The sequence below is a fragment of the Maniola hyperantus genome, chromosome 9 (genome assembly GCF_902806685.2).
Source record: "Maniola hyperantus chromosome 9, iAphHyp1.2, whole genome shotgun sequence".
Taxonomy (NCBI): Eukaryota; Metazoa; Arthropoda; class Insecta; order Lepidoptera; family Nymphalidae; genus Maniola; species Maniola hyperantus.
Window position 1 is genome coordinate 15,913,280 of NC_048544.1, and position 21,937 is coordinate 15,935,216.

General features: G+C 55.0%; 2 protein-coding genes across 2 annotated transcripts; both read right to left on the bottom strand.

Moving 5' to 3' along the window:
- Positions 1 to 1,632: 1,632 nt before the first annotated feature.
- Positions 1,633 to 21,325, bottom strand: Mvk (Mevalonate kinase). The gene is made up of 7 exons (XM_034972020.2): positions 21,134 to 21,325; positions 9,061 to 9,333; positions 8,200 to 8,698; positions 6,651 to 6,880; positions 5,217 to 5,279; positions 3,623 to 3,750; positions 1,633 to 2,452 (listed from the first exon to the last, which is right to left on the bottom strand). Exons 1-7 carry the CDS (start codon positions 21,194 to 21,196, stop codon positions 2,317 to 2,319), a joined length of 1,392 nt encoding a protein of 463 aa, XP_034827911.2. The 5' UTR covers positions 21,197 to 21,325; the 3' UTR covers positions 1,633 to 2,316.
- gny (ALG6 alpha-1,3-glucosyltransferase garnysstan) lies at positions 19,387 to 21,056 on the bottom strand. The gene has a single exon (XM_034972021.2). It carries the CDS (start codon positions 21,054 to 21,056, stop codon positions 19,461 to 19,463), a length of 1,596 nt encoding a protein of 531 aa, XP_034827912.1. The 3' UTR covers positions 19,387 to 19,460.
- Positions 21,326 to 21,937: the final 612 nt, after the last annotated feature.

Below are 21,937 nucleotides of genomic sequence, written 5' to 3' on the forward strand. Positions count from 1 at the left end.
CACGATAATCTCAATGAGTCACACTGTGACGCGTTTGGGTGACTCGTTGGAAATTCGGAGCGGCTGCGGCCCACAGCTGCTCAAGCGGTCTCGTGTACGACCCTCGAGCCCTGCAGTCAGTCGTGACTCGTGAGTCGTGACTCATGCAAATGCCCGTGTCGGCCGCTCGACTCTACACTTCACTTTATAACAGTTATTCTTTATTTTGTTGTTACTATATTATTATTATAGTTCCAAATGTGATAAAAAAATAATAATTTAAAGGACCACATTTATAGCCAATTATTTTTATGATAAAAGTTTTTTTTTACCAAAATATGTAATTTGTGATTTGTTTAGTTGTGATCTTGGTACCTACTCGTATTTATTACACTCAGTATTAATTTTATTTTCGATCGAATCTTTGTTTTCGTTTTAATGTTTTATCTATTTTATGAATACTAATAAAATTTAATGAACTTTTTAAATTGGTACAGACTTTTATTCTCCCAAATATACAACAACTCTTCGTTTCGTCTGCCTCAGGTCTGGGATACTCTAAGTCTAGGGGACTGCAACTTTACAAATATACAACAACTCTTCGTTTCGTCTGCCTCAGGTCTGGGATACTCTAAGTCTAGGGGACTGCAACTTTACAAATATACAACAACTCTTCGTTTCGTCTGCCTCAGGTCTGGGATACTCTAAGTCTAGGGGACTGCAACTTTACAAATATACAACAACTCTTCGTTTCGTCTGCCTCAGGTCTGGGATACTCTAAGTCTAGGGGACTGCAACTTTACAAATATACAAGAACTCTTCGTTTCGTCTGCCTCAGGTCTGGGATACTCTAAGTCTAGGGGACTGCAACTTTACAAATATACAAGAACTCTTCGTTTCGTCTGCCTCAGGTCTGGGATACTCTAAGTCTAGGGGACTGCAACTTTACAAATATACAAGAACTCTTCGTTTCGTCTGCCTCAGGTCTGGGATACTCTAAGTCTAGGGGACTGCAACTTTACATAATTTTTTTTGTAAAAAAAAATAAAAACCGACTTCGATACACAAACACTAAAAATTGAAAAATAATTTAATTTATTGCCGAATATATTATGTATACAAGAGTTAATATAGTTTATTAACTCTTGTATACATAATATATTCGGTAATAAATTTCGATATATTTTAATTTATTACATGTAGAAAATGAAAATACAAAAAACAAAAATACCAAACTTATTCTAGAACATAAAAATTACAGATCGAAAATATCATCTAAACCACCGCAACGAGGCAGGGTGCTGGGAACCTCGTTGAATGGCCACACTAATATGCTGACCGAGGTCACTGCCAGCCCTCCGGTAATAAATTAAATTATTTTTCAATTTTTAGTGTTTGTGTATCGAAGTCGGTTTTTATTTTTTTTGTAATTTTTTTTATTTCACAATTTTTAGTGGTCCCATGGAATTATGCTATGACTGGTTAAAAATCTACTGTTTACTAAGCTATTACACTGATCGCGAGCAATTTACTCTTATCCGTTGAGGAGTTCCAGTATCTATCTTCGAAGATGTTCATCAGATCTTCACCAAATTTAAATGGGACCAACTTTGAAGTATACCCTTTCAAACAAAAAAAATAATTTTCAAAATCGGTCCAGACGTCTTCGAGTAATCGGGGAACATACATAAAAAAAAAAAAGATTCCGACGAATTGAGAACCTCCTTCTTTTTTTGAAGTCGGTTAAAAAGAACAGTATTTGATTTAAATATTTAATGACCATTATACAATACTTATATCATACGATTATTATTATTTAATAGAAAAGAATAGATAACCAAGTAAGATAAGCCCCACTATCACATTACAGTAAAAAAAACGGTAAAAAGAGTTGGTACCTATCAATAGCATAATATTCCCAGTATCTACTAAGTGTACCCCTCACCGAACATACGTGATGTACTTGACACAGACTACAAGTCTTTGTATCGCACACTGCGCGTGCGCACTCTGTGCAGTGCACAGTCGGCGGCAAGTCTGTGCACGGAAGGTGTCTGCGACTGGGCGTCGCACGCACACACCGCACGGCGACACATTTTGAACTACGACCAACGTGACTCATGGGGAAAATTAAAGTAGTATTGTCCCATTGTGTCACAGTGAGTGTGACTCAACGGGAACAACCCGACCATCTAGTCAATTTTAATTGTTTTGTGTATCACCATGGTGCTAACAGCAAGTTAATTCGCACTTATGTATATTGCCGCCACAGCTAACGTTCAAGGTCAGAGGGCTTTTGACGCCAGCGGTTGCGTTCGGCGCGAGGCACAGGGAGCGTCAGGGGAGGTGCAGGGTGACGCCTTCGCCCCCCAGCAGCGTGTCGGTGACGCCGTAGCCCGCACCGCGCAGCTCGTCGCAGAGCGCGCGCACCGCGTCCTCCGCAGTGGAGGGCGGGATCAGCACGATGGCGTTGCTGCAAAGACAGGATCGGTGCTTATTCGACGCGAGGGCTCTGAGATTTTCATTGCGGGATATTTTAATCAGTTTAAAACCAAGAAGTTGTTTACAAACGGAGTTCCAGATTATATGATAACGTAGGTATACATTGCAGTAGCTAGAGACACACGCATCAGCCACTCACCCACCGCCGCCGGCGCCGGTGAGCTTGGCCGCGAGGCTGCGCGCGGCGGCTCTGCGGCGGATGTCCTCCAGCGCCGCGTGCGACACGCCCAGCGCCGCCAGCAGGCAGTGGTTCATGTCCCACAGCTCCTGTGTACAAGTGTCTGTACACACGCATCAGCCACTCACCCGCCGCCGCCGGCGCCGGTGAGCTTGGCCGCGAGGCTGCGCGCGGCGGCTCTGCGGCGGATGTCCTCCAGCGCCGCGTGCGACACGCCCAGCGCCGCCAGCAGGCAGTGGTTCATGTCCCACAGCTCCTGTGTACAAGTGTCTGTACACACGCATCAGCCACTCACCCGCCGCCGCCGGCGCCGGTGAGCTTGGCCGCGAGGCTGCGCGCGGCGGCTCTGCGGCGGATGTCCTCCAGCGCCGCGTGCGACACGCCCAGCGCCGCCAGCAGGCAGTGGTTCATGTCCCACAGCTCCTGTGTACAAGTGTCTGTACACACGCATCAGCCACTCACCCGCCGCCGCCGGCGCCGGTGAGCTTGGCCGCGAGGCTGCGCGCGGCGGCTCTGCGGCGGATGTCCTCCAGCGCCGCGTGCGACACGCCCAGCGCCGCCAGCAGGCAGTGGTTCATGTCCCACAGCTCCTGTGTACAAGTGTCTGTACACACGCATCAGCCACTCACCCGCCGCCGCCGGCGCCGGTGAGCTTGGCCGCGAGGCTGCGCGCGGCGGCTCTGCGGCGGATGTCCTCCAGCGCCGCGTGCGACACGCCCAGCGCCGCCAGCAGGCAGTGGTTCATGTCCCACAGCTCCTGTGTACAAGTGTCTGTACACACGCATCAGCCACTCACCCGCCGCCGCCGGCGCCGGTGAGCTTGGCCGCGAGGCTGCGCGCGGCGGCTCTGCGGCGGATGTCCTCCAGCGCCGCGTGCGACACGCCCAGCGCCGCCAGCAGGCAGTGGTTCATGTCCCACAGCTCCTGTGTACAAGTGTCTGTACACACGCATCAGCCACTCACCCGCCGCCGCCGGCGCCGGTGAGCTTGGCCGCGAGGCTGCGCGCGGCGGCTCTGCGGCGGATGTCCTCCAGCGCCGCGTGCGACACGCCCAGCGCCGCCAGCAGGCAGTGGTTCATGTCCCACAGCTCCTGGTTATCGACAAGTTTCATGTAAAAAATAAATAAAAAATGGCTCCTCGTAATTTTTCCGCTCGATTTGGAAGAAGTTCCCACAGTTTCTCGTAGGTGATGAACGAAAGAGATATGCTCTATGAAACGGGTAGATTTTGTGTAAGGCTTCCAATACATGACACCCCTGAGTGCCTCGGGGAAGCTTGTTCCCGTGAGTCACACTCCCATGAGTAACACTGTGACACAACACGAAAAAAATTCCTATTGAGTCCTTGTGTGACACGAGGAATTTTATTTTCCCTATGAGTCACATTCGCGTGTAACAGTGTGTAAACGTTTCCATTGAAATGAAATGAAATGAAATGAATTAATTTATTTGTGTGAATATGGGAAGACAAGGCGTTCACAATAGAGAGTTGCCAACATATCCAGTCAGGAAACCCTGACGTACAAATGTTTTGACAGAGTAGGCAGTACATCAGATAAGAATATAATATTGTGTCAAAGATATAAAATCAGTCAATAATATTAATAACTTAATCAAATTAATTCTAATAGTTGTGCTTAAATTCTAAAAACTCATCAACAGAATAAAATACATTTTGCGACAGCCACTTTTTTAATGCATTTTTTAATTTATTTACTGGTAGTGCAGTTACAGATTTAGGAATTGCATTATAGACTTTTACTAAATTTTTTTTATTATTTAGAAAGGTAACTTAAAATCTGGATATTATTATTATTATTATTACACCAAGTTTATTCATGAATACGCTGCATTAGGTCATCTATTGGTAGCCAAAGAAAAAAACATGACCTTGTTTTATTGTTTATCAATTTATCATTAATATCATATTTATGTCACCATGCGGTTCTTAAGCAGGATAGTGAATCCACGAAGCCCCGGGTGGTTTTCGACGCTTGGACTTAGTCATCGTCTGGTCTCAATGCGCAATCAATAACAACGTTAACGTGACAGTACATAATATAATTACAATGTAACATACAGGCATGTATGCAATTAGCTGTGCTGGTTTAGGTAGCTTTTTGTACCCGAAATAAAATTTAATTTAATTTAATTTTTTATTTCGATAAAATGAAAAGTGAACATTCTACACCACACTTTTTGACCAAAGCACTAGATAAAAACGGAGACTGATGTTATAAAATGAATAATTAATTTGTAATCACTCACGGCCAGTGGCCCTACCGCGGTTGTTTGACAGCTACAATGTCACGATCGCAATAATCTCTGATTGGTTAATGCTCGCTCACTATTGGCCACAATGCATTGTTGCTCATTGTTGCAACAAGAATCGCACAAATTCAGCCAATCAGAACCATTGAGATTGTAATAATGATTGATGCAGGTTTTAGACAATCGCCCCGCAGATGTCGATACTGAGAGTCAGGGTCGCCTTCGCCGTCGCCGGGCAGCTGCTGTAGGAGCTGGAACAACAGTAACATTCAATGTAATCACTCACGGCCAGATGTCGATACTGAGAGTCAGGGTCGCCTTCGCCGTCGCCGGGCAGCTGCTGTAGGAGCTGGAACAACAGTAACATTCAATGCTACATTTGTGCATATTTCAATTTATGCTAAGTCGCTAAGTATTTTATTTATCTAACGATCGCTTACATAGAGTCGGTTAGGGAAGTCTTAAGCTTATCAAAAATTGTTGGATCGTTCCTTTCTCATTCATTAAAAAGTAAAGACAGATTATTCGCATTAAGCTTCGGTCCAACCAACCGAGGCGAACACCGCGCGGGAAACTCCAACGCCAGAAAGGCGTTCTATACCTCCAACCGAGGCGAACACCGCGCGGGAAACTCCAACGCCAGAAAGGCGTTCTATACCTCCAACCGAGGCGAACACCGCGCGGGAAACTCCAACGCCAGAAAGGCGTTCTATACCTCCAACCGAGGCGAACACCGCGCGGGAAACTCCAACGCCAGAAAGGCGTTCTATACCTCCAACCGAGGCGAACACCGCGCGGGAAACTCCAACGCCAGAAAGGCGTTCTATACCTCCAACCGAGGCGAACACCGCGCGGGAAACTCCAACGCCAGAAAGGCGTTCTATACCTCCAACCGAGGCGAACACCGCGCGGGAAACTCCAACGCCAGAAAGGCGTTCTATACCTCCAACCGAGGCGAACACCGCGCGGGAAACTCCAACGCCAGAAAGGCGTTCTATACCTCCAACCGAGGCGAACACCGCGCGGGAAACTCCAACGCCAGAAAGGCGTTCTATACCTCCAACCGAGGCGAACACCGCGCGGGAAACTCCAACGCCAGAAAGGCGTTCTATACCTCCAACCGAGGCGAACACCGCGCGGGAAACTCCAACGCCAGAAAGGCGTTCTATACCTCCAACCGAGGCGAACACCGCGCGGGAAACTCCAACGCCAGAAAGGCGTTCTATACCTCCAACCGAGGCGAACACCGCGCGGGAAACTCCAACGCCAGAAAGGCGTTCTATACCTTAACGGTTCACGACAACAACATTTCGTACCAGTACAATGGCTCGTAGTTTCCCCTGCTGTCGCAAGCACACTGCACGCTGACGCGAGCGGAGTCAGCGGGCTCAGTCGAGCACGTCCTCTAAGTTATACGTCTCTGGCGGATCTCCCTTTCGATGTTTCCCGCGAAGTCTTATTTCATGGGACAAAGATAATATATAAAAGGCGAGTTAATAAGATATTTTTTTTTATTTTTTTATTTAGACAAAAAAAGCGAATAATTCACACCACACTACAGATAGAAAGAGAAGTGTTGTTTAATATTAGTCCGCAGTGTGCGAGCTGAATTACAACTTTATGGCGTCGTAATAAGAGTCGCTATTTATTTAAATATGTTTAAGGAGTGAGCTTAGTGTGCTGCCTGTGAGGCACCACCGAGTGTGGTGTGCCGCAGTACCTGCGCGGCGTTGTCGGCGACGTGTCCACACGCGTCGATGACGCAGTCCACGGCGCTCGGGTGCCGCGCGCGCAGCGCCGCCACGCGCTCCGCCAGCAGCTTGGTCTGGCGGCTGACGCGCGTGTCCACCAGCAGCACGCGCAAGCACGCCGCCAGCCGCAGCGGGCGCGCCGCAGAGCCCTTGCGGAACGACACGAGCCCCCCGAACGTGCACGTCGAGTTGTCGATGCCTGCGACACGAGCGACCGTGAGTCGGCGACATGAGCTCGACTGTGTATGGTACCCGCGACACAGGACTACCTAGTGTGGCTGGGTACCATCAGAAAATGTTAAACCGGACAAAACTGTGTTGTTAAATAAATATTTTTTCATTTTTTCATTCTTTTTTCATTTTCATTGTCCAGATAGGCCGTTTTCTTTTAACCCTTAATTCACTCAATTCTTTATCTTACTTTTTATTTATATCGGATGATAAACGAAGAATTAATAAATTAATTGATTATCCTCAAATAAATAAATGTGACCAAATAATAAAAACCTTTTATCTATTAGAATTCCCAATGAGTCACACTGTTACTCTGGGTGTGACTCGTTGGGAATAGTAATGGATAAAAGGTTAAACTTTGTTACTAGAGTAACAGTGTGACTGGATTGGAAAAAAAATTCGTTTAGTTTCCAACTAGTGACTCGTTGGGAATTCACCGAGCTATGGAAGCACGCTAACAACAGGAAGTTGAAAAGACCATCTTCCGGTTCAGCGTTACACTCGGGGACCCGGTCGTTTCGATCGTTGTGTCTCGGAACTTGTATGGTAGGTGATCCGTGGAGAACCCTCTGCTAGCGTGATCGAAGATCGCGGGGCGACATCTAGCTCGCACATTGGGAGATGTCTCGTGAAATCTATTTATTTGATCGAAGGGAATGTTTGAATCACAATCATACACACACGCACACACTCACGCACACAAAAGCACACACGCACACACACACACACACAAGCATACACACACACTGTTGTAATTTTATTATTGTATATACCTACATTTATTCTAAATCTATTCTGTTAAAAATAGTTTTAATTATAATTTTAAGTAATATCTTTTGGCCTTCTGTTATAACTAGATTTAAATTTAAATAATAATTATGTATTTACGCTGTTGATTACTTTCAAATAAACAAAATAAAACAAAAAATAAATCTCGTAACACGTTATTATTTTTTAAATTCAAATACAAGTTAGCCCTTTGACTGCAATCTCACCCTTGTGGTATACCCTGCTAGTTATGTATAGTCTGATGAGATATTTCAAAACGAAATCAGATGTCGCGTCGGAGAACGTCCGTCGGAAGTAAAATTTATACGCTACATAATATATTTATTTATAAAAAATATATAATGGATTTTGACAACCGACTCTTCCGAAAAAAAAAAAACTGTCCACAGCGAAGGGTGGGAAACTATAAGAGAGAATAGCTGTGATCTCCCGGCGCGGGAACAGTGCACGGCATACTGTATGTGCTCACACAGCTCATTGCAGCATCGTTCTCACCGGAGGGCGCGCCGTGCATGATCCTCTCGCAGTTGTACGCCCACGCCGATATCAGAGCGCGCTCGTCGGCGCCGAGGCCGCCCGGCGCCGGCGCCGACGGCGTGCCCGCGCGCAGCGCCAGCAGCGCGGCCGCCGCGCACACCGCGAACGCTGCCGAGCTGCCCGCGCCCGCGCCCACCGCCAGCGCGCTGGCGGCGCGCACGCGCATGGTGCGCGCGGGCGCCTCGTCGCCCAGCACGCCCGCCAGCAGGTATAGGAAGCCGCGCACGGCGTTCCGCTGCGCGCCGCTCCACGCGTCCGAGCTCGCCACGAACGCCGTCACGAAGCCGTCCACGGCGCCCAGCAGCAGCTCGTGCCGCACCGCGCCCGGCGCCGCCCACGAGCGCGCGCCTCGCGCCGCGTGGAACAGGTGCTCCACAACACACGCCATGGGGATGCTCTCCTCCAGCTCGACGGCCGGGAACTGCAGGCGCAGCAGCGGCTCGTCCGCCTCCTCCTCCTGCACATCACACTCGACTACGGTCGATGGTACAAGGATAGGGCGGAGTTATCCGAATAGAGTTTTGAGAGCTCCACTAAAATATGGGTGCAGGTACAAGCTTTGGTAAAAAAGAAAGAAGATTTGACGAAGTTATGGAGTAGGAACATTGACAAAAACTATTACTTCCTATCCCAAAGGAAGCGTTAAGTAAGTTTCGTGTTATCTCGAGACAGTTGACGTGCCAGCTCAGCGCGGCGCGCGGTTACGTCTCCGAGTGTGTCGCAGGGCCGGCTAGAGCGTGCGCAACGCCCGACCCTATTTCTCGGAATCAAAGCTCACAGCGTGGGAAAGGAAGCTCAGCGTCAGCAAGTGTGGGGCACCTGGATGGTGAGCGTGGTGCGCAGGCCCAGGCTGCCGGCGAGCGCCGTGCGCCCGAACATGACGGAGTGCTCGCCGTGCAGGATCACCTTCCCCGGCGCCGACGCGGCCGCCGCTCGGCAGGGCGCCGCTCGGCAGGGCGCCGCTCGGCAGGGCGCCGCGCCCGCCCCGGCGGCGCTCACGGGCGCTGCGCCCGCCACTGCTCCGCGGTGAGCGTGCGCTGCGTGAACGCGTGGATGCTCTTCAGCTCCTCGAGCAGCGCGGCGTTCACCAGCCTGCCAACACGCCGCACAGTTACTTGCCGAAATAACATAAGCTCATTCTGTAATTATCATTCATCAAAGGTTTACAATTACAATTTTCCGCAGGTATCTCATAAAACTTTTATTGGACTGTCTTAATTGAAGACTCCATTGTTTTACGAAAACCATAGTTAATTGTTAGCTCACAATCTTATTCTTAAGTTAAGACACCATATAGGAATATCCATAAATCCTTGAGTGTTACGTCTCAACAACCGTGAAGATGATCGCTGAGTGGTGGAGTTCCCGAGTCTCGCCCTAAATATTTCTTTTGTCTTTTCTTTGTTTCCGAGAGACAAAAATCAAAATTTTCCCAGCTTGTCATAATCTTCTGAAGTCACCTTAGATATACTAAATTCAATCAAAATGTAGTAAATACTTGCACATATACCTGTGCCTCTGCAGCAGCGACTTGCCCTGGAACTTGTCGGACACGACGAGCGCCGCGAACTTGGCGCCGCAGCCGTCGCTCTCGTCCACCACCTCCTGCAACAGCGGCGCGGCTCACTGCACATATACCTGTGCCTCTGCAGCAGCGACTTGCCCTGGAACTTGTCGGACACGACGAGCGCCGCGAACTTGGCGCCGCAGCCGTCGCTCTCGTCCACCACCTCCTGCAACAGCGGCGCGGCTCACTGCACATATACCTGTGCCTCTGCAGCAGCGACTTGCCCTGGAACTTGTCGGACACGACGAGCGCCGCGAACTTGGCGCCGCAGCCGTCGCTCTCGTCCACCACCTCCTGCAACAGCGGCGCGGCTCACTGCACATATACCTGTGCCTCTGCAGCAGCGACTTGCCCTGGAACTTGTCGGACACGACGAGCGCCGCGAACTTGGCGCCGCAGCCGTCGCTCTCGTCCACCACCTCCTGCAACAGCGGCGCGGCTCACTGCACATATACCTGTGCCTCTGCAGCAGCGACTTGCCCTGGAACTTGTCGGACACGACGAGCGCCGCGAACTTGGCGCCGCAGCCGTCGCTCTCGTCCACCACCTCCTGCAACAGCGGCGCGGCTCACTGCACATATACCTGTGCCTCTGCAGCAGCGACTTGCCCTGGAACTTGTCGGACACGACGAGCGCCGCGAACTTGGCGCCGCAGCCGTCGCTCTCGTCCACCACCTCCTGCAACAGCGGCGCGGCTCACTGCACATATACCTGTGCCTCTGCAGCAGCGACTTGCCCTGGAACTTGTCGGACACGACGAGCGCCGCGAACTTGGCGCCGCAGCCGTCGCTCTCGTCCACCACCTCCTGCAACAGCGGCGCGGCTCACTGCACATATACCTGTGCCTCTGCAGCAGCGACTTGCCCTGGAACTTGTCGGACACGACGAGCGCCGCGAACTTGGCGCCGCAGCCGTCGCTCTCGTCCACCACCTCCTGCAACAGCGGCGCGGCTCACTGCACATATACCTGTGCCTCTGCAGCAGCGACTTGCCCTGGAACTTGTCGGACACGACGAGCGCCGCGAACTTGGCGCCGCAGCCGTCGCTCTCGTCCACCACCTCCTGCAACAGCGGCGCGGCTCACTGCACATATACCTGTGCCTCTGCAGCAGCGACTTGCCCTGGAACTTGTCGGACACGACGAGCGCCGCGAACTTGGCGCCGCAGCCGTCGCTCTCGTCCACCACCTCCTGCAACAGCGGCGCGGCTCACTGCACATATACCTGTGCCTCTGCAGCAGCGACTTGCCCTGGAACTTGTCGGACACGACGAGCGCCGCGAACTTGGCGCCGCAGCCGTCGCTCTCGTCCACCACCTCCTGCAACAGCGGCGCGGCTCACTGCACATATACCTGTGCCTCTGCAGCAGCGACTTGCCCTGGAACTTGTCGGACACGACGAGCGCCGCGAACTTGGCGCCGCAGCCGTCGCTCTCGTCCACCACCTCCTGCAACAGCGGCGCGGCTCACTGCACATATACCTGTGCCTCTGCAGCAGCGACTTGCCCTGGAACTTGTCGGACACGACGAGCGCCGCGAACTTGGCGCCGCAGCCGTCGCTCTCGTCCACCACCTCCTGCAACAGCGGCGCGGCTCACTGCACATATACCTGTGCCTCTGCAGCAGCGACTTGCCCTGGAACTTGTCGGACACGACGAGCGCCGCGAACTTGGCGCCGCAGCCGTCGCTCTCGTCCACCACCTCCTGCAACAGCGGCGCGGCTCACTGCACATATACCTGTGCCTCTGCAGCAGCGACTTGCCCTGGAACTTGTCGGACACGACGAGCGCCGCGAACTTGGCGCCGCAGCCGTCGCTCTCGTCCACCACCTCCTGCAACAGCGGCGCGGCTCACTGCACATATACCTGTGCCTCTGCAGCAGCGACTTGCCCTGGAACTTGTCGGACACGACGAGCGCCGCGAACTTGGCGCCGCAGCCGTCGCTCTCGTCCACCACCTCCTGCAACAGCGGCGCGGCTCACTGCACATATACCTGTGCCTCTGCAGCAGCGACTTGCCCTGGAACTTGTCGGACACGACGAGCGCCGCGAACTTGGCGCCGCAGCCGTCGCTCTCGTCCACCACCTCCTGCAACAGCGGCGCGGCTCACTGCACATATACCTGTGCCTCTGCAGCAGCGACTTGCCCTGGAACTTGTCGGACACGACGAGCGCCGCGAACTTGGCGCCGCAGCCGTCGCTCTCGTCCACCACCTCCTGCAACAGCGGCGCGGCTCACTGCACATATACCTGTGCCTCTGCAGCAGCGACTTGCCCTGGAACTTGTCGGACACGACGAGCGCCGCGAACTTGGCGCCGCAGCCGTCGCTCTCGTCCACCACCTCCTGCAACAGCGGCGCGGCTCACTGCACATATACCTGTGCCTCTGCAGCAGCGACTTGCCCTGGAACTTGTCGGACACGACGAGCGCCGCGAACTTGGCGCCGCAGCCGTCGCTCTCGTCCACCACCTCCTGCAACAGCGGCGCGGCTCACTGCACATATACCTGTGCCTCTGCAGCAGCGACTTGCCCTGGAACTTGTCGGACACGACGAGCGCCGCGAACTTGGCGCCGCAGCCGTCGCTCTCGTCCACCACCTCCTGCAACAGCGGCGCGGCTCACTGCACATATACCTGTGCCTCTGCAGCAGCGACTTGCCCTGGAACTTGTCGGACACGACGAGCGCCGCGAACTTGGCGCCGCAGCCGTCGCTCTCGTCCACCACCTCCTGCAACAGCGGCGCGGCTCACTGCACATATACCTGTGCCTCTGCAGCAGCGACTTGCCCTGGAACTTGTCGGACACGACGAGCGCCGCGAACTTGGCGCCGCAGCCGTCGCTCTCGTCCACCACCTCCTGCAACAGCGGCGCGGCTCACTGCACATATACCTGTGCCTCTGCAGCAGCGACTTGCCCTGGAACTTGTCGGACACGACGAGCGCCGCGAACTTGGCGCCGCAGCCGTCGCTCTCGTCCACCACCTCCTGCAACAGCGGCGCGGCTCACTGCACATATACCTGTGCCTCTGCAGCAGCGACTTGCCCTGGAACTTGTCGGACACGACGAGCGCCGCGAACTTGGCGCCGCAGCCGTCGCTCTCGTCCACCACCTCCTGCAACAGCGGCGCGGCTCACTGCACATATACCTGTGCCTCTGCAGCAGCGACTTGCCCTGGAACTTGTCGGACACGACGAGCGCCGCGAACTTGGCGCCGCAGCCGTCGCTCTCGTCCACCACCTCCTGCAACAGCGGCGCGGCTCACTGCACATATACCTGTGCCTCTGCAGCAGCGACTTGCCCTGGAACTTGTCGGACACGACGAGCGCCGCGAACTTGGCGCCGCAGCCGTCGCTCTCGTCCACCACCTCCTGCAACAGCGGCGCGGCTCACTGCACATATACCTGTGCCTCTGCAGCAGCGACTTGCCCTGGAACTTGTCGGACACGACGAGCGCCGCGAACTTGGCGCCGCAGCCGTCGCTCTCGTCCACCACCTCCTGCAACAGCGGCGCGGCTCACTGCACATATACCTGTGCCTCTGCAGCAGCGACTTGCCCTGGAACTTGTCGGACACGACGAGCGCCGCGAACTTGGCGCCGCAGCCGTCGCTCTCGTCCACCACCTCCTGCAACAGCGGCGCGGCTCACTGCACATATACCTGTGCCTCTGCAGCAGCGACTTGCCCTGGAACTTGTCGGACACGACGAGCGCCGCGAACTTGGCGCCGCAGCCGTCGCTCTCGTCCACCACCTCCTGCAACAGCGGCGCGGCTCACTGCACATATACCTGTGCCTCTGCAGCAGCGACTTGCCCTGGAACTTGTCGGACACGACGAGCGCCGCGAACTTGGCGCCGCAGCCGTCGCTCTCGTCCACCACCTCCTGCAACAGCGGCGCGGCTCACTGCACATATACCTGTGCCTCTGCAGCAGCGACTTGCCCTGGAACTTGTCGGACACGACGAGCGCCGCGAACTTGGCGCCGCAGCCGTCGCTCTCGTCCACCACCTCCTGCAACAGCGGCGCGGCTCACTGCACATATACCTGTGCCTCTGCAGCAGCGACTTGCCCTGGAACTTGTCGGACACGACGAGCGCCGCGAACTTGGCGCCGCAGCCGTCGCTCTCGTCCACCACCTCCTGCAACAGCGGCGCGGCTCACTGCACATATACCTGTGCCTCTGCAGCAGCGACTTGCCCTGGAACTTGTCGGACACGACGAGCGCCGCGAACTTGGCGCCGCAGCCGTCGCTCTCGTCCACCACCTCCTGCAACAGCGGCGCGGCTCACTGCACATATACCTGTGCCTCTGCAGCAGCGACTTGCCCTGGAACTTGTCGGACACGACGAGCGCCGCGAACTTGGCGCCGCAGCCGTCGCTCTCGTCCACCACCTCCTGCAACAGCGGCGCGGCTCACTGCACATATACCTGTGCCTCTGCAGCAGCGACTTGCCCTGGAACTTGTCGGACACGACGAGCGCCGCGAACTTGGCGCCGCAGCCGTCGCTCTCGTCCACCACCTCCTGCAACAGCGGCGCGGCTCACTGCACATATACCTGTGCCTCTGCAGCAGCGACTTGCCCTGGAACTTGTCGGACACGACGAGCGCCGCGAACTTGGCGCCGCAGCCGTCGCTCTCGTCCACCACCTCCTGCAACAGCGGCGCGGCTCACTGCACATATACCTGTGCCTCTGCAGCAGCGACTTGCCCTGGAACTTGTCGGACACGACGAGCGCCGCGAACTTGGCGCCGCAGCCGTCGCTCTCGTCCACCACCTCCTGCAACAGCGGCGCGGCTCACTGCACATATACCTGTGCCTCTGCAGCAGCGACTTGCCCTGGAACTTGTCGGACACGACGAGCGCCGCGAACTTGGCGCCGCAGCCGTCGCTCTCGTCCACCACCTCCTGCAACAGCGGCGCGGCTCACTGCACATATACCTGTGCCTCTGCAGCAGCGACTTGCCCTGGAACTTGTCGGACACGACGAGCGCCGCGAACTTGGCGCCGCAGCCGTCGCTCTCGTCCACCACCTCCTGCAACAGCGGCGCGGCTCACTGCACATATACCTGTGCCTCTGCAGCAGCGACTTGCCCTGGAACTTGTCGGACACGACGAGCGCCGCGAACTTGGCGCCGCAGCCGTCGCTCTCGTCCACCACCTCCTGCAACAGCGGCGCGGCTCACTGCACATATACCTGTGCCTCTGCAGCAGCGACTTGCCCTGGAACTTGTCGGACACGACGAGCGCCGCGAACTTGGCGCCGCAGCCGTCGCTCTCGTCCACCACCTCCTGCAACAGCGGCGCGGCTCACTGCACATATACCTGTGCCTCTGCAGCAGCGACTTGCCCTGGAACTTGTCGGACACGACGAGCGCCGCGAACTTGGCGCCGCAGCCGTCGCTCTCGTCCACCACCTCCTGCAACAGCGGCGCGGCTCACTGCACATATACCTGTGCCTCTGCAGCAGCGACTTGCCCTGGAACTTGTCGGACACGACGAGCGCCGCGAACTTGGCGCCGCAGCCGTCGCTCTCGTCCACCACCTCCTGCAACAGCGGCGCGGCTCACTGCACATATACCTGTGCCTCTGCAGCAGCGACTTGCCCTGGAACTTGTCGGACACGACGAGCGCCGCGAACTTGGCGCCGCAGCCGTCGCTCTCGTCCACCACCTCCTGCAACAGCGGCGCGGCTCACTGCACATATACCTGTGCCTCTGCAGCAGCGACTTGCCCTGGAACTTGTCGGACACGACGAGCGCCGCGAACTTGGCGCCGCAGCCGTCGCTCTCGTCCACCACCTCCTGCAACAGCGGCGCGGCTCACTGCACATATACCTGTGCCTCTGCAGCAGCGACTTGCCCTGGAACTTGTCGGACACGACGAGCGCCGCGAACTTGGCGCCGCAGCCGTCGCTCTCGTCCACCACCTCCTGCAACAGCGGCGCGGCTCACTGCACATATACCTGTGCCTCTGCAGCAGCGACTTGCCCTGGAACTTGTCGGACACGACGAGCGCCGCGAACTTGGCGCCGCAGCCGTCGCTCTCGTCCACCACCTCCTGCAACAGCGGCGCGGCTCACTGCACATATACCTGTGCCTCTGCAGCAGCGACTTGCCCTGGAACTTGTCGGACACGACGAGCGCCGCGAACTTGGCGCCGCAGCCGTCGCTCTCGTCCACCACCTCCTGCAACAGCGGCGCGGCTCACTGCACATATACCTGTGCCTCTGCAGCAGCGACTTGCCCTGGAACTTGTCGGACACGACGAGCGCCGCGAACTTGGCGCCGCAGCCGTCGCTCTCGTCCACCACCTCCTGCAACAGCGGCGCGGCTCACTGCACATATACCTGTGCCTCTGCAGCAGCGACTTGCCCTGGAACTTGTCGGACACGACGAGCGCCGCGAACTTGGCGCCGCAGCCGTCGCTCTCGTCCACCACCTCCTGCAACAGCGGCGCGGCTCACTGCACATATACCTGTGCCTCTGCAGCAGCGACTTGCCCTGGAACTTGTCGGACACGACGAGCGCCGCGAACTTGGCGCCGCAGCCGTCGCTCTCGTCCACCACCTCCTGCAACAGCGGCGCGGCTCACTGCACATATACCTGTGCCTCTGCAGCAGCGACTTGCCCTGGAACTTGTCGGACACGACGAGCGCCGCGAACTTGGCGCCGCAGCCGTCGCTCTCGTCCACCACCTCCTGCAACAGCGGCGCGGCTCACTGCACATATACCTGTGCCTCTGCAGCAGCGACTTGCCCTGGAACTTGTCGGACACGACGAGCGCCGCGAACTTGGCGCCGCAGCCGTCGCTCTCGTCCACCACCTCCTGCAACAGCGGCGCGGCTCACTGCACATATACCTGTGCCTCTGCAGCAGCGACTTGCCCTGGAACTTGTCGGACACGACGAGCGCCGCGAACTTGGCGCCGCAGCCGTCGCTCTCGTCCACCACCTCCTGCAACAGCGGCGCGGCTCACTGCACATATACCTGTGCCTCTGCAGCAGCGACTTGCCCTGGAACTTGTCGGACACGACGAGCGCCGCGAACTTGGCGCCGCAGCCGTCGCTCTCGTCCACCACCTCCTGCAACAGCGGCGCGGCTCACTGCACATATACCTGTGCCTCTGCAGCAGCGACTTGCCCTGGAACTTGTCGGACACGACGAGCGCCGCGAACTTGGCGCCGCAGCCGTCGCTCTCGTCCACCACCTCCTGCAACAGCGGCGCGGCTCACTGCACATATACCTGTGCCTCTGCAGCAGCGACTTGCCCTGGAACTTGTCGGACACGACGAGCGCCGCGAACTTGGCGCCGCAGCCGTCGCTCTCGTCCACCACCTCCTGCAACAGCGGCGCGGCTCACTGCACATATACCTGTGCCTCTGCAGCAGCGACTTGCCCTGGAACTTGTCGGACACGACGAGCGCCGCGAACTTGGCGCCGCAGCCGTCGCTCTCGTCCACCACCTCCTGCAACAGCGGCGCGGCTCACTGCACATATACCTGTGCCTCTGCAGCAGCGACTTGCCCTGGAACCTGTCGGACACGACGAGCGCCGCGAACTTGGCGCCGCAGCCGTCGCTCTCGTCCACCACCTCCTGCAACAGCGGCGCGGCTCACTGCACATATACCTGTGCCTCTGCAGCAGCGACTTGCCCTGGAACTTGTCGGACACGACGAGCGCCGCGAACTTGGCGCCGCAGCCGTCGCTCTCGTCCACCACCTCCTGCAACAGCGGCGCGGCTCACTACACTGGTCTGCAGCACGTGACGCCTACCCGAGCTCTACGGATCTCCTTCGGTTCTGGTACGTAAATACGTCAATAAACAAACATGTCCTGCTGAGTGGCTTGCGCATAGTAATACTTCTACATATCAGAACGTAGCAGTCATACACTCTCGTCTGTAGCGAGGTGATATGATGACGGTGATGGCTTTTACACTAACTGGAACACTTATCTTTCAACAGAATTAAGACTACGTGGTAGTATGTTCCTGCGTTCTGCCGTAAAACGTGAAAACAACAACTCCTAATACCTATCACCTCTAGTGCACACGCGCGCTGTCCGACGTAGCTGTACGTACTGGCGATGGCGCCACGCGAGCAGATCTAACACAATACACATCGATACATACAGCACACACACACAGACACACAACACGCATCGGCTCACTGAGCACGAGTCGCCTGATTGCAAGCTGATTGTAGATATCCAAGACTAGTGGCGAACTGGCGACCTTCAGAGAGTTAATAATGTTCATTTACAATACACGTGTTACACGTGGTACTGCCAGCAGCTGCCCACAGGATGTACGATCTAGGCCCGGCTCGCCATGTCGCTGTGGGAGCGCGAGGCATCCCACAAGTGGGCACCCCTACATACATCGTCATTTGATGTGACTGCAGTCGAGCGCATAGGTACCTATGGTCCGCGACAGGTTGAGACGATCCCTCCCCGATTGTCATGTCAACCTGTCGCGTACTACAGGTATTTAGTTTTAAAGAAAACACACTGACGGAATTCATTGATTACAAATTGTTATATCATCATCAAAATACTCTTGTAATTTTTTTATTCCCATGAAGTCACACCGAGAGCGACAGTGTGACTCGTTGGGAATTCTAATTGATATAAAGGTTGCAACTTGTAACAGTGTGACTGGATGGGAAAACATTTCGATAAATTCCCAACGAGTCACATTGCGACACAATTGAGTTTGACTCGTGGGAAAAAACCTGACCTGGCTGGTCATGTTTTTTGGCAGTACGACCTGAAGCTTAGACGATGCGCGCATTCAGTTAACACTTGTTACACACGCAATATGTAGGTGTGACTCAACGCAAATTTTTAAAAATAGTTGTCCCATTGAGTAACAGTGTGACTCAACGGGACAACTATTTTTAAAAATTCCCGTTGAGTAACAGTGTTACACACGGGGGTGCGACTCAACGGGAATAAACCAAAGGTTCCTACGCTACGGTCGACAGCACGTGTGCTGCGATTTGATATATGATTGTGCGAAAAATCTGAAAACCGTGAATCGGTTAGATCACACAAAAAAAATGAAATTGTGGTCATGAACTAATAATTAGTATTTTCAACTTTCGAAGTTAGATAACTATATCAAGTAAGGTAACATATGAAAGGTCTTCACCTGTACATTCTAAAACAGATTTTTATTTATTTTTATGCACCATAGTTTTTGAATTATCGTGTAAAATGTCGAAAAAATACGACTGTAGTACGGAACCCTCATTGCGCGAGCCTGACTCGCACTTGGCCGGTTTTTTTCCAAGAGAGCAGACATTTTGTTTAGAAGATAATGTCGCCCGGGACTTCATCAAAGGAGGTAGATTTAGGATTTTTAAGTCACATAGAAACTTTTTTTTTTTACAGAATAAAAACTAGCCTTTGTTTGGTTCAGGGATGTAAAGTATCCCCTTGCCAAAAGTCAACATCGGTAAAGCTTGACAAGTTGATAGGTAAAGATAACAGACAGACAGACACGGGCAGAGTTGGTCGCCTTCCTCTAACTTCTGTTCAAATGTTTGCTCCAATGATCAATATTGGAATGAAAGACAACAACAGCCTTGTAATGTATTTACTTGGAATGTTCACAGATCTCCTACTTGATTACTTGACTACTAGCTACTGGCACATCAGTTGTTCTTGGGCTTGGGCTGTGCCGGCACAGCCGCGGGCAGTCGCAGCTGCTGCCACGTGAAGTACGCCAGGAACAGCAGGAAGTGCAGGCAGCAGAAGGCGGAGATGAGCAGCGGGAACAGGTCGGGGTAGCGCGGCGGCGGCGCCACCAGCAGCGCGCCCAGCGCCAGCCAGCACATGCCCTGCAGCGACAGGAAGAACAGCGTGCTGAGCAGCTTCAGCGCCACGCGGCCCAGCCCGCTGTCCACGCGCGCCGCCTCGTGCACCGCGCCCGCGCTCAGCAGCCCTAGCACGCCGGGCCCGCGCCCGCCCAGCTGCAGCGCGATGCTGTAAAACGCCACGTAGATGGCGGTGCTGCACAGGAACGGCACCAGCAGCCCGTCCCGCAGCAGCAGCGGCAGCATGCTGAACGTGGACACCAGCAGGAACCAGAAGCACACGAAGGGGTCCTCGGGCAGGTGCAGCGCCACCGGCACCGCCGCCAGCAGGATGGACTTCTCGTGCACCTGGTACGAGAACAGGAAGAACGCCAGCGACACGTTGATAAGGCACAGAACGAACTTCTTCCTGTTGATCCTGAAGAAGAGGTCGGCGCAGGCGGGCAGGCTGGCCACCAGCGTGCAGCCGAGGCACAGCCGCACCATCTGCTCGTTGCTGTACACGTCCCTCAGCTTGACCAGCACGTTGGCGGCGCACCACACGTTGGCCACCTTGTCCTCGAACACGCCGCGCTGCAGCGGGAACAGCCGGCGCAGGATCTGCAGCACGTCGTCCCACGTGTGCACCAGCGGATACCAGATGATGAAGAAGCTGCAGAGCACGGCGATGGCCAGCTTGTTGAAGCGGTGCAGGACGTGCGACGCGCGCCCCCGGGGCGGCAGGCTCGCGAAGCATTTGCGCAGCAGGTACACGAAGAAGGGCAGCGCGTGGTACAGCTCCATCTGCTTGTAGTTCAGAGCCAGCACGAAGAAGATGGTGGCCAGGGTGTCGTTCTCCACGGCCACCACGAAGAAGGTGGCCCACAGGAACAGGCCGAGCGACACGCAGTTGTACTGGAAGTGGCCGTGGTCCACCAGCACGAGGCCCGGGTACAGCAACAGCAGCGCGGCGCCCACGTCCGTGCGCCGCAGCGGGCCGCGCCGCGTCGCCACGCGCTCCGCGTCCAGGCACAAGCACAGCGCGGCGCTCACGTAGAAGTACAGGTCGCTGAGGAACACGCTGCAGCGCATGAAGCTCTTGTGCGCCTCGCCCTCGTAGCCGCGCGACGCGAACAGGCGCACGGACTCGGGCTCCAGCCGCTCGGCCGCCAGCCCCAGCAGCAGGCTGTGGTAGGCGCTGAGCGGCGGGTAGTCCAGTCCCCAGTACTGCAGGTCGTTCTGCGTCGTGTTGCGGTACCAGTGGCGCGCCGGCGTGTGCACCGTCACCTCCTGCCAGTGGCGCTGCGCCTCGTAGTCGCCGAACATGGGCGGCGCGCCGCGCCCCGAGTACGGGTGCGCCGCCACGCACCAGCGCACCAGCAGCGCCAGGCACAGCCCCGGCACCAGCGCGCACTTCGTCACCGTAAACCTGTCCGGGTCCGCGCGCTTGCCCATCGCGCCACTACATTCGCGACACGGCAGTCGTGCGCACGGTGCGCACTGCGCACGTAACATTGACAGTTCGTACTTACGACGTGAACGGCGTCCAATTCCTTCGTGAGCTTGTCTTTCAGGTACGTTTCCGTGTACACCATATTATTCGACAAAATTTATCAATACTTTAAAGAGTTCATGAACACTTTCCGGAAATTAATAAGAAATCTACCAAAATAGGTTGTATCACAGACAACTCCAGACAAAATCAAGACAAAATCACTACCTAATGTCATTGTCAAGCAAATGTTATTGGTCTGTGGCACGTCTGTGGTCAAGCAAGAATCAAGACCTCTAGTAATATAGTAGACTAGCTTATGCTCGCGACTTCGTCCGCGTGGACTACAAAATTTCAAAACCCTATTTCACCCCCTTAGGAGTTGAATTTTCAAAAATCCTTTCTTAGCGGATGCGTACGTCATAATAGCTATCTGCATGCCAAATTTCAGCCAGATCCGTCCAGTAGTTTGAGCTGTGCGTTGAGATCAGTCAGTCAGTCAGTCACCTTTTCCTTTTATATATATAGATAATCTATGATCAAGACATCAAGACTTTATCACGGTCCTGGATTCTAGTTTTTTGAAACAAACTTATCCACGAACTACAGTACAAACGGGTAACATTGATAATGTAGCAGGGGTTTTTAGGATTACAATTTGAAAGATTATTGTGTTTTTAAATTATTTGGCTCCACTATAGAAAGGTTCACCACTATTTATTCACGAATATTATACTATATAGGTATAGCAGTAATATTCAGTGTAAAGAGGTTCATTTGCACTTTACATATCTGTAATTTCAAGTTTTGGAGACACGTATTTATAGAGATTTATACAATTTTA